Source organism: Bufo gargarizans, chromosome 4 (assembly GCF_014858855.1).
Source record: "Bufo gargarizans isolate SCDJY-AF-19 chromosome 4, ASM1485885v1, whole genome shotgun sequence".
In the NCBI taxonomy this organism is placed as follows: Eukaryota; Metazoa; Chordata; class Amphibia; order Anura; family Bufonidae; genus Bufo; species Bufo gargarizans.
The window spans coordinates 108629636-108642860 of record NC_058083.1 but is presented as its reverse complement, the minus strand read 5'-3'; the positions used below and the strand labels follow the sequence as shown (position 1 = coordinate 108642860).

General features: G+C 41.9%; 1 protein-coding gene across 3 annotated transcripts in view; it reads right to left on the bottom strand.

Moving 5' to 3' along the window:
* Nucleotides 1–11048: 11048 nt before the first annotated feature.
* The window catches only part of SCLY (selenocysteine lyase), a 131378-nt gene continuing 129201 nt past the window's right edge, over nt 11049–13225 (bottom strand). For all 3 annotated transcript variants that reach the window (XM_044288528.1, XM_044288529.1, XM_044288527.1), the window contains exon 13: nt 11049–11732. In XM_044288528.1, the coding sequence (XP_044144463.1) occupies nt 11555–11732 (178 nt within the window). In that variant the 3' untranslated portion in view covers nt 11049–11554. The remainder of the gene's footprint in view (nt 11733–13225) is intronic.

Below are 13225 nucleotides of genomic sequence, written 5' to 3'. Positions count from 1 at the left end.
CCACGAAAGTCGCAACACAATCGGCATAACTCTACAGAACCGTGAGTAAAGTCTGGTGTCGAGTTACTATATATGCGGACAGAGGGGTTTGAGACACCAACGATCCAATTAAAGGAAATACAAGTGACTATCTCTAAAGATTCTATCTGATTATACTGAAGTTTGCACATGACTTTTTCCCTCTAAACTCTGAAATACCGCGGACTGTGAGTAATAGCCTGGTGATTAGAATCGCTGTATGAACAATATAATACGGTTATACAGAGCTATAAGGAGCAACAGTTAAATTGAGGAATTTACCAGGATTTTATTCCATTAGGATCTTATGTGTGATTTTATTTTTACTGTTTTATTGATTTTATTAGTATTATAAAGTATTTTAGAGCATGCAATTATATGTTTAATAACGATTTTATGCGTTATAATATACGGATTTGGTTTGACTAAAACATATTGTTTATACAAATCTCCCATGTGCAGCTGAATGTAGGTGTGCCCTACTACCTTTTTTAACCTGTTACACTATTTCTGAAGATTAGGTGTAATCTTCCTTGTAGGTGCACCCATTCCAATTCTTGTTTAAGAGGTGAGCCTTCTCTAAATATACTTCTTGATAATATCACTGTAGCGTGAACTTTTTAAATTTTTCATACATTTTAACCTTAAGCCAAATATCCCAAACTTTTTGTGAGTAGTGTATTTATAATAAAGTAATATTTAAGTAATTACATTTTCTTAATTCCTGGAGAACCCCTTACACTTTCAAGACACAAAAGGAAAATGCTCGAAGGGGAAGGGCCCCACTTAACTTGTATACAAGATCATTCTCAACTATACATAAATGTCTAATCCTCATTGGATGAATTAAACTCTCCATGCTGCCCCATTGAATACAATAATGCATGAACAGCGCATGATTACCTACTGGTCTTCTTTAGTAAACATATCCCAAACATCTGATATTCTTTACCAAACCATCTTTGTCCTGTTCATTCTAATTTATAGCCCCACATCCAAGTAAGTGTCACCCCCACCTTTTGGAATGTCTACATATGTGCAGCACTTGGGAATGTAATATCTGGTATAAAAAAATGGCATTATACTTATATTTTAAATTTCTCCTTCAGACCTACCGCAATCACCTGAAAAGAAGATTGTGTTTGACATTTCTGTACAATAATTAGACAAAAGATCATCTGTTCAAAGTAAACTTGTTTGTGGACAATAGCTCTTTCTACATGAAGGAACATTCCTAGAAACACTGTTCGTTCTTTGCCCGGTGTCACTGAACATGTATTACCAGACTTGAATGATTGTAACGACCAATACGGAAAAAAAATGTGTATATCTGAATGCGCGAAATGATCCTTCACCAGACCATCGTTCGTTCACGGTTTGACCACCCATCTCTGTACAGTGCTGTGGAATATGTCGGTGTTACACCGGCAGCAGGAAATAAAGGTAAATGAGCTGACAAACACCGGACTGGTCTCTGTATATCTCAGCGACAGACTACTCTTGCTCTAGGGAATCAATACAAAGCGGCAGAAGTCTTTAGTTTGCAGGATCATTTACACCATGCATCGAGATGGTATCTTGTTGTTAGCTAATGGAGCTCACTTGACGAATACTGTGCCATCCAGTCAGTAAAACAGCTTTATTACCAACCTCGCACAAGTGTGAGATACACAGCTGCCCGGGAGACAAGACTGGTCAAGTAACTGCCTCCAGTTACCATTTAATGTATAAAATACAGATCTCCCTGTTTTTTTCATCTGCTGCCTTGACTGCATCGATTGTCCAATATATTGGTTACTGATTATTTATGTAATTTCTTTTAACCAAAATGATGATAAATGCAGTTATAATAAAACACTCATTTGAAGACAGAAGAATATTTGTCTTCACATTAGCAAACAAAAAGTATATTTGGTGGAATAACCATGGCCTCCAACAGGAATGTCTGATATAGTGGCTCCTTCCACACACTACTCACCATAACAGGCTTCCTATCAAATGCCATTTTCCCTATGGAGCAGCTCCTATCAGGCCAAGGGTGCCCCAAACCCTGGTGGTACACAGTGAAAGTGATAAAAAAAAAAGAAATGCATAAAGCATTAATATAACAGTAATTGATGTATACACAATATACACACATAGATAACTCCTATATACCATGCTCTTTTTTAGCCACCGTAGGCCACTGGGGATTATAGCGCGCTGGTTATGATGAGAGCTGCTCACAAGAAGTTCGCCTGACTCCTGCAGTTAGTTGGATAGTTTACATAAAGTGCGCATGCACTATAAAAGCATTTTAACAGAAATTTATGTTTAGAAAATTATTTTTGTCGGGGCTAACAATTTTTTTAATGAAAACTCTACAGGGGCATTTTTTATTTTATATTTAAGAAATTTCCTATGCTAGTATTAAACAAGTATTAAACAAGCTCTTCACAATGAAACATGACACATTTTGTAAGAGGTGCACATGACTTTCATATGGTGTGCACCAAATTGGCAACTATTCTGCTTATACCATAAAACTGGTGTGAATCACTTATAATAAATTCCCCCCATAATGATATCTGGGTAATAAGTCCTCTGTAGCCTATTACATAAACATATTGAAGTCGAAGTGTGGGTTCACATCAAGTTTTATGCCTCTGTTTGACGCATACAGTACAAAAAATAAAAAAAATAAAGGATACAAAAACGCAGCACACCACGTTCTTGTATCCTGCACAGTCCAGTAAAAAAAATATAAAATAAATAATATATATATACACATATATATCTCTTACACTACTCCTGGTGAACAGATGCCACTGTATGACATCAGTCTGAAGAGTCTGTATATATTTTTTGTACAAGTTAGGCTACTTTCACACTTGCGACAGAGAGATCCGGCAAGCAGTTCCGTCGCCGGAACTGCCTGCCGGATCAGGCAAAATGTATGCTAACTGATGGCATTAGTAAGACTGATCAGGATCCTGATCAGTCTTAAAAATGCCTGATCAGTCGAAAAAATGCATTGAAATGCCGGATCCGTCGTTCCGGTGTCATCTAGCAAAACGGATCCGGCATTTATTTTTTTCACCTTTTTTTCAGTCTGCGCATGCGCATCCGGCATTCCGGTATCCTGAACGCCGGATCCGGCACTAATACATCCCTATGGGAAAAAATGCCGGATCCGGCGTTCAGGCAAGTCTTCCGTTTTTTTTCGCCGGAGATAAAACCGTAGCATGCTGCGGTTTTCTTTTTTGCCTGATCAGTCAAAACGACTGAACTGAAGACATCCTGATGCAAACTAAACGGATTACTCTCCATTCAGAATGCATTGGGAAAAAACTGATCAGTTCTTTTCCGGTATAGAGCCCCTGTGACGGAACTCTATGCCGGAAAAGAAAAACGCAAGTGTGAAGGTACCCTTAAACGGATAAGAAAAACGTGATGTGAACCCAGCTTAAGGGGAAAGATGCCATAAAAATACCATAACTAGAGCATTCTGCTTTTGAAAAAAATAAATAAAAATGACCTCGAAAAACATTTATGTGTAAAGACAGTGATCTGTTCTTATAGACTAACAGCAAACATCTGACAGCAACTTTTTGGCAAATAAAACAGTGCGAAAAAAGCTTCCTGGTTTTAGGGGTAGATTACTGTGTTGATGAAATGTCAGAGGACATCGAATAACTTACACTACTCCTCATGCATGCTCAGTGCCCTCCATAAGGAGAAATAGTACGCCAGCCAAGCACTCTCAGCAAGCAAATATTCTCTACTCAGCTCGGTTAAATGGTAGTTACCCCGAAAGAGCTGGATTTTTGCTATGAGACACTCTGTTTTTCTTTCCTTTTTAAAAAGAAGACTACATGGCTACATTCACATGACCGTATGTGTTTTGAGGTCCGCAAAAAAAACAAAACAGATGGCGTTCCGTTTGGCATCCGTTTTTTTGCGGATCCAGTGTAACAATGCCTATCTTTGTCCGCAAAACGGACAAGAATAGGACATGTTCTATTTTTTTTGTGGGGCTACAGGATAGATAGCACACGGTGTGTTGTCCGCATTTTTTGCGGACCCATTGAAATGAATGGGTCTGCATCCTACCCGCAAAAAAACGTAATGGACACAGAAACAAAATACGCTTGTGTGAATGTAGCCTAACTTGCATGTCCAGAGAAACATTATGTAGCTACTTAAGCACACCAGGGGAAATCTTATGAAAAACACTAACTGAACACTTTGAGGCTACCACCAGGGAAAGATCTTATTATTAAAAAAACACTGAATATTCATACTGGAGATGGGCAAATTTGTAATTTGTCCTGATTTTTATTGTAATTTGTCTTGGGAGACTCAAGAGAGATATCTGCATGTGAAAAACGTGCAATTTAGCACATGAACGGTATAGAGACAGGTTTAGAGTTAGGTACCCACCTGTATTGAGGGCACCTTGTTGGTGGATGGGCACAGATATTTTATGATCATGCATATTTGTTTTACCCTGCAGGATGTACTGACTAATTCTGTTTTTGGAGTTTGCAGCCTCCATGTTTATTGCTATTATTGACCCATCCTCCTCACAAGCTATTTAGAGTGATGTGTAAAGCAGAGTCTGCTCTCCCTGCTCAAAGAAGGGTGCGGACGCAGAGTGACACAACAGGTCCTAGTCTGCTCACCCAGAGGGGTAGCAGTTGTCGTAGTCAGTGTTTTTATGGGTTCCACTCTCCTTGAATTTTAGATGTACTTCGTTATACCATTAAAAAAAATCTGATAAAAAGTAGCAAACTTTGTGAAAACCAAAATTTGGGTCAGGATCATAATTGTCCATGACCGTGTTGTTCTGTTTCCGTTATGCCCTATACAGCATCTAGCTTAGATAATTTATAGAAATACCTTAAAGGGGTTGTCCTACCATTAATAAAAATAAAATAAAAATTAAAGCAATATCTCACTAATTCTCCGATAGTCTCTGCTTGGTCCCTCTTGACACAGAGATATTACTGCTCAACCAATCACTGGCTGTAGTGAGTCACTGCAGTGGCTACTGTCACATTTCTGCATTGAGAGGAACCAGGAGGTACAGAGACCAAGAAAGGACCAGTGAAAAGTCTAAAGGAGGGGCGTCAGAAGATGAGTAAATATGAATGAAAGTATTCTTAGCCTTTTTTTTTTCCATTTTTTTTTTTTATTACACTGGTTTGACAATTCCTTTAAACAGAAAACCCCATCAATCATGGTTGGTGATGAATTTCATCTGACTTTACTTTAATTTCATGAACCAATTTTTTGACAGCAGAAAGACAGTAGTAACATAAGGAATAATCAAACATATCACATTTAAAATTCCTGCAAACACATTGACAATGAATGGGGACAAAACAGAAGTGTTTTCCCTCGCTATTGCGATCCTATGACAGATCATAATAGCGGAAAGGGAAAACGCAGATGTGAAAGTACCCTTACATACCTGCTACTATGGGAGAAGTTTAATTGAATTTAGCAGCAAGTGTTTGATACCCCTGGAGCGCCACCACAGAAAAATCAAAGAATTACACAGTCTCTTATTGAAATCAGTAGGCTGCGAGTATAATGCAAGGACAACCAGGATTTTCCCTGGGGGAGAGACGCTCTTTGTAAGTGTTCTCTGCTCTGGTTAATACTTGAGGTTCCGGTCTGGAGAATTCCCTAAAATAGTTTTTAAAATGAGTTTAGTAAACCAGGCAGCCGCCTCAAGTTTGTGTGTCTTTTGCATAGTCTCCCATAGATTTGAGATGCATAGATTGGAGATGCTCTTCAGTGGATTCTTTATGATGAAGAGCCATCTTTGCTGCATAAACGACATGGAGGGAGCAAAATATCACTGCTTCATGCTCTACAGGGTTATGAAAATACAAAAGGGACTTTTTCCTTTTAGTCAGGGAAGGAAGTTCCCTGTGACCTTACTAATTCTCTTAGGTTTTGCTGGAACACATACAACTTTTCTATGTTTTGTGGAACTCACTGAGCAACGCCTCATATTATTAAAGCGCTGTTAATTCCATAGTGCTGTACATATGATAAAGGATATACATACATGATACAAAACAATTACAATAAACATGAACAAGACAAGTTACAAACTGGTACGGAAGAAGAGAGGACCCTGCCTGCAAGGGCTTACAATCTACAAGGTATGGGGGGGAGGATGCAGTAGGGTAAAGCTGGTCATACAGGGGCAGCAGGATTACTGTAGGTTAAAGGCTTGTCTAAAAAGGAGGGTTTTTTTAGGTTTCTTTTAAAGGTTTTCACTATAGGTGAGAGTCTGATATGTTGGGGTACAGAGTTCCAGAGTAAAGGGGTAGCACAGGGGAAATCCTTGAGGCGATTATGGGAAGAGGTGATGAGAGGAGAGGAGAGAAGGAGGTATATCTGGACTTCTCCAAAGCATTTGACACTGTACCACATCCATGCTCGGACTGGGAGAAAACGTCTGTAACTGGCTTAATGATAGAAAACAGAGGGTGGTTATTAACGGTACACACTCAGATTGGGTCACTGTCACTAGTGGGGTACCACAGGGGTCAGTATTGGGCCCTATTCTCTTCAATATATATTATTAATGATCTTGTAGAAGGCTTGCAGAGTAAAATATCAATTTTTGCAGATGACACTAAACTGTGTAAAGTAATTAACACGGAAGAGGACAGTATACTACTACAGAGGGATCTGGATAGATTGGAGGCTTGGGCAGAGAAGTGGCAGATGAGGTTTAACACTGACAAATGTCAGGTTATGCACATGGGAAGGAATAATGCAAGTCACCCGTACATACTAAATGGTAAAAAACTAGGTAACACTGACATGGAAAAGGAATTTTAGTGAACAGCAAACTAAGCTAAAGAAACGAGTGTCAGGCAGCTGCTGCCAAGGTCAATAAGATAATGGGTTGCATCAAAAGGGGCATAGATGCCCGTGAAGAGAACATAGCCCTGCCACTTTACAAATCACTAGTCAGACCATACATTGAGTACTGTGTACAGTTCTGGGCTCCTCTGAACAAGGCAGACATAGCAGAGTTGGAGAGGGATCAGAGAAGGGCAACTAAAGTAATAACTGAAATGGGGGGACTACAGTACCCTGAAAGATTATCACAATTAGGGTTATTCACTTTAGAAAAAAGATGACTGAGGGGAGATCTGATTACTTTGTATAAATATATCAGGGGTCAGTACAGAGATCTATCCCATCAGCTATTTATCCCCAGGACTGTGACTGTGAAGAGGGGACATCCTCTGCGTCTGGAGGAAAGAAGGTTTTTACACAAACATAGAATGGGATTCTTTACGGTAAGAGCAGTGAGACTATGGAACTCTCTGCCTGAGGAGGTGGTGATGGGGAGTTCACTAAAAGAGTCCAAGAGGGGCCTGGATGTATTTCTGGAGTGTAATAATATTACAGGCTATAGCTACTAGAGAGGGGTCGTTGATCCAGGGAGTTATTTTGATTGCCTGATTGGAGTCGGGAAGGAATTTTTTTTCCCCATAAGTTTTTTTTTTGCCTTCCTCTGGATCAACTTGCCAGATAACAGGCCGAACTGGATGGACAGATGTCTTTTTTCGGCTTTATAAACTATGTTATGTTACTATGTTATGTCTTGTGAGGACCGGAGATTACGTGTGGGGGTGCATCAGGAGATCAGGTCACAGATGTATGGAGCGGACAGGTTGTGGACAGCCTTAAAGGGGTTATCCAAGACTACAAAATGCTCCCCCATATGCTGGGCCCCTCCCACTGAATATCTGGCTCCCCACGGCACCCCACGCCGCTTCTGGTCCCCTGCTGCTTCTCCCCGTGCACAGATAAAAACATCCTAGAGTCACCTGCGATGCTAGGGAGGCTCGTCCCTGTCCGCGCCTGCCATTGGCTGCTCCCCCCCCCCCCCCATCTGATGTTTTAATCCGCTCACGGATAGAAGCTGCAGCGGCTGTGCGGGAACCAGGAGCGCCGCAGGGAACAGGGAGTCAGGTAAAGGTATTCAGTGTGAGGGGCCCAGGTATATGGGGGCAATTTTTAGTCTCAGACAACCCCTTTAAATGTATTTGTTAGTATTTTAAACTGATTTTGCTGGGCGATGGGAAGCCAGTGAATGCTAACCTGGGGAGAGGAGGATTAGTCGGGCAGCAGAGTTGAGGATGGATTGGAGAGGTGCAAGATGGAAGGCCACAGAGTAGGATGTTACAGTAGTCTAACCGAGAGATAATGAGGATCCAAGAGATATTTTTAAGTTGGAGGCGGCAGGAGGTGGAAAGGGCTTAGATGTCTGGTTTGATGGACAGGTGAGAATGAAAGGTTACTCCACGGCAGCAGACTTTGTTGACTGGGGAGGGTGTGCAGCTATTACCCGTGATAGATAGGTCTGTTGTGGGGGGTTGAGTGGGGGAAAAATGATACATTCTTTTTAATCCATGTTAAAGGGATTATCCTGGAAATAATACTGATGACCGATCCTCAGGATAAGTCATTAATATCAGATCAACGGGGTCCAACTCAAGGGAACCTCGAAGATCACCTGAGAAATCCGGTGCTTCGGGAGTGCCACAGCTTCTTCATAGGCCATGAGACATCACTGTACATCAGATAGGTCATCATTATGATTTTCTGGATCACCTCTAAGTTTTAGAAAGAGAGGGAGGAGGATATAGCATACAAGAATTGCGAAATTCTGGATAGTAAGGAGGTGATATCTGAATCAGAGAGGTACATTTGCATGTCATCAGTATAAAAGTGATAGTGAATAGCATGGGACTCTTATGAGCTGTCCTAGGCCGAAGGTGTAGCATGAGAATAGCAGGAATCCTAGGACAGATCCTTGTAGGACAAAAACAGAGAGGGAATGAGACGAGCAGGTGGTGTAGCAGGAAGAGAGGTAGGAAGACAGTTCAAGGTGGACCTGTTGTTTAAGGGGCTTGGAGGCATATGGGGGTAATAATATGGGGCAATATCTAGACAAAGAAGATTGGTCAAGGGAAGGCTTTTTGAGGATGGGTGTGATGATAGCATGTTTAAAACAGGATAGGAAGACACCAGGGGTTATTTATAGGTTAAAGATGTCAGCTTAGGATGAGGTAGCATAGGATCGGGTCATGCGATCGGGTGGCAAGATGTAATCTGAAAAGTAGGGTAGAAAGCTTTTCCACTGTAATAGTGGGATAGCAGGTTTTGGGGGGAGGGGACTAAATAGTTGTGCAGAGGGGCTGTGGGGACTGCAGGATGAAGCTCTCTCTGATGTGGTCCTTCGCCCTGTGCAGTCCTTCCTGCCGAAGGTGGTGTCGGCATTCCATCTAAGTGAGGAGATTATTCTCCCTTCATTTTGTCCGGACCCGTCTCATCCTCTGGAGCAGTCGCTCCATACCCTGGATTTGGTACGAGCCTTTCGGATCCATCTGTTGCAGACGGCATCTTTCCGGCGAACGGATTCCCTGTTCGCGATTTCAAAGGGGACCGAGACGAGGGCTGGCAGCATCAAAGACTTCCATTTCCCGATGGATTTGTTTGACTATTGTGGAAGCGTACCGCGTTAAGGACCGGGCCCCGTCCTTCCGGGTGACTGCTCATTCGGCTCAGGCAGTGGGGGCTTCTTGGGCGGTGCATCACGGGGCTTCGGCCCTTCCGGTGTGCAAGGCGGCTACTTGGTCATCTTTGCATACTTTTTGCAAGTTTTATAGAGTGCACACCTTTGCGTCTGCTGACGCGTCTCTGAGGCGTAGAGTCTAGCAGACGGCAGTTCTCCGATTGACGGGAGGGTTGCATGTTATGCCCACCCTTGGGGACTGCTCTGTAACGTTCCCATGGTCAAAGCCTGTGTCCCCCAATGAGACGGATGAGAAAACAAGATTTTTGGACTTAAAATCTGTTTCTCTTCCGTTCATCGGGGGACACAGCTCCCACCCATTCTTTTGTTTAAAGGCCTTTTTGGGCCTGTGTGGTTCTGGGTTTGTACATTGTGCGATTTTCTGCTTTTGCACTAACTGATTTAGCTTGGTCCCTGTAGGAAGGGTCTAGCTGAAGAGGGAGGAGCTTACACTGTGTCCTTTGTGTTCGCGACAACAGCTATACCCATGGTCAATGCCTGTGTCCTCTAATAAACAGAAGAGAAACAGATTTTACGGCAAGTAGAAAAATCGAGTTTTAACACTTTTAGCTCTTTTCTCCATCCCCCAATGCACCCTCCCTAACCTTTTATCACAGTTGAGGACTTCCCCACATACTTCAAATAAAAGATTAACAACATCAGAGAGAGCTTCATCCTGCAGTCCCCACAGCACCTCTGCACAACTATTTAATCCCCTACCCCCAAAATCTGCTATTCCACTATTACAGTGGAAAAGCTTTCTACCCTACTTTGCAGATTACAGCTCGCCACCCGATCACATGACAGATGAGAAATAGTTGTTTGGGATGGGGGGGGGGTGGACATTAAGAGGAGACGGGGGGGGGGGGGACATTAAGAGGAGACAGCAAGGGTATGATGGAGGGTGTAGTGGGCAGAGTTTTTGGAACAGGGAAGGGTGTGGTAGTTTACATTTCTGGCTCATCTTGCAGCACACAGCAATAGGAGAAGTGTTGTGGTTAGGTTTTTACATGACACCTAGGGCTTTTTATAAAAGTGTTTTAGATAATTTTTTAGGTTTATTTTAAGAAAAAAAAAATTATACATTTATAAAAAGTTTTTTTTTTTTTGCAAACTATAGCTTTTATTCTTTAAATATGCAAACTCACACCAAGACCCAGTTACAGGGCAAAACAGCCCCCTGTGGGTGCACTGTATAAGGCCTCTTGCACACAAATGGACCGTTTTTGCATTCCGTATATGGAACCATTCATTTCAATGGTTCCGCAAAAAAAACGGAACGTGTTCCGTATGCATTCAGTTTTTGTTTTTCCGTTCTGTCGAAAGATAGAACATGTCCTATTATTACCCGCAAATCACGTTCCGTGGCTCCATTCAAGTCAATGGGTCCGCAAAAAAAAAAAACGGAACACATGCATTCCGTATAAATTCTGTTTTTGCTGAACCATCTATTGAAAATTTTACGCCCAGCCCAATTTTTTCTATGTAATTACTGTATATGCCATATGGAAAAACGGAACGGAACCAATACAGAAAAAAAATAAAATTAAAAAGCGCATCTGGGAAAAACGGCCCGCAGAACACTGAAAAAGACATACGGTCGTGTGCAGGAGGCCTAAGGCAGAGCTATTCAGGGTCTGCTAAGACCCTGCAGCTCTGCTTGTTCTCGGGACACCTGGCAATCACATGAGCACAAGTCCAATAAAGTAAGTGGCATGGCTGCTTCCTCTATTCAATGCATAGTAGTCATTTAGTGCTATGCACTGAGCAGAGGAAAAGGCAGAAGTGGTAATAAAACACTTATGTCTTCTGCTTGGGGCGCACAGCTGTCACTGACAGCGGGAGACCCGACGATAGCCGTGTTCTGGATTAAAGCCCAGATCCAAGCACCATACATGTACAGCGCTTGGTCATGCTGGAATTAAACAGTAATGTCTGTCAGTTTTTTAGTTCCCCTTCTTCAGTGCCTTTATTTTCCAGTCTCTGTGCAGCTTGCTTGAGATCTTCAACAATCAAATCCACATCTTCTATTGAAGTGTCTCGGCCCACACTCAAGCGTATGGCACCACGTGCTGCCTCAGGGGGCACACCGCTACTCAGTAGCACATGAGAGGGGCTGTAGGAGAAACAATGGATTTTACACAAAGATATAAAAAATTTAAACTTCAAGAAAAAATTCACATTGCTCATGTTATGATTGTTTCAATACATTTAAAATTATAAAATGAAGTTGCCATGAAGACCTATGTGCCTGTATAGAAACTGTGAATAGATTACAAACAACTCCTGTGTAGACTGAACTAGCATTAAAGAGTACCTGTCACCACTCCTGACAGGCCTGTTTTAATAGCTTCCTGCATTCCCCATGTAACAACAATTCTGGAGCATCTATTCCTATGGCTCTATGTTGTGCCATTCCTGTGTTATTCCTACTAGAAGTTATGAATGAATTGCTAGCAGTCTGCAGTAAGGGTACAGAGGGGAGGTAACAAGTTGTGGGGGTGTAACTGCACAGTCTGACAATGGCAGCACTGATTGGATATAGTGAAACTGTGCAGGTACACCCCCCCAACTGGTTACCTCCCCTCTGTACCCTTACTGCAGACTGCTATCAATTGATTCATAACTTCGAGTAGAAATAATAAAGGAATGGCACAACATAGAGCCATAAAAATAGATGCTCCAGAATTGTTGTTACATGGGGAATGCAGGAAGCTATTAAAACAGGTGTGTCAGGAGTGGTTAACACTACTTTCCATTCCCTTATTTCTTTCTGTCATCAGTGGTGACTGGCAGCAGCTTTCTCCCCTTGCCCCATTCAGAACACATGCACGCTCAGCTATGGGGGATTCTAGAGAAATAGCAGTTGGCCCGAACTAGTGTATGGGCAGCTTTACATTCTGGAGTACATTACAATGCAAACATAGTACAAACCGGATTCCCAAAAAGTTGGGACACTAAACAAATTGTGAATATAAACTGAATGCAATGATGTGGAGATGGAAAATGTCAATATTTTATTTGTAATAGAACGTAGATGACAGATCAAACGTTTAAGCCAAGTAAATGTATCATTTTAAAGGAAAAATACGTTGATTCAAATTTTCACGGTGTCAACAAATCCCCAAAAAGTTGGGACAAGTAGCAATAAGAGGCTGGAAAAAGTAAATTTGAGCATAACGAAGAGCTGGAAGACCAATTTACACTAATTAGGTCAATTGGCAACATGATTGGGTATAAAAAGAGCTCCTCAGAGTGGCAGTGTCTCTCAGAAGCCAAGATGGGTAGAGGATCACCAATTCCCACAATGTTGCGCAGAAAGATAGTGGAGCAATATCAGAAAGGTGTTACCCAGCGAAAAATTGCAAAGACTTTGCATCTATCATCATCAACTGTGCATAACATCATCCGAAGATTCAGAGAATCTGGAACAATCTCTGTGCGTAAGGGTCAAGGCCGTAAAACCATACTGGATGCCCGTGATCTCCGGGCCCTTAAACGACACTGCACCACAAACAGGAATGCTACTGTAAAGGAAATCACAGAATGGGCTCAGGAATACTTCCAGAAACCATTGTCAGTGAACACAATCCACCGTGCCATCCGCCG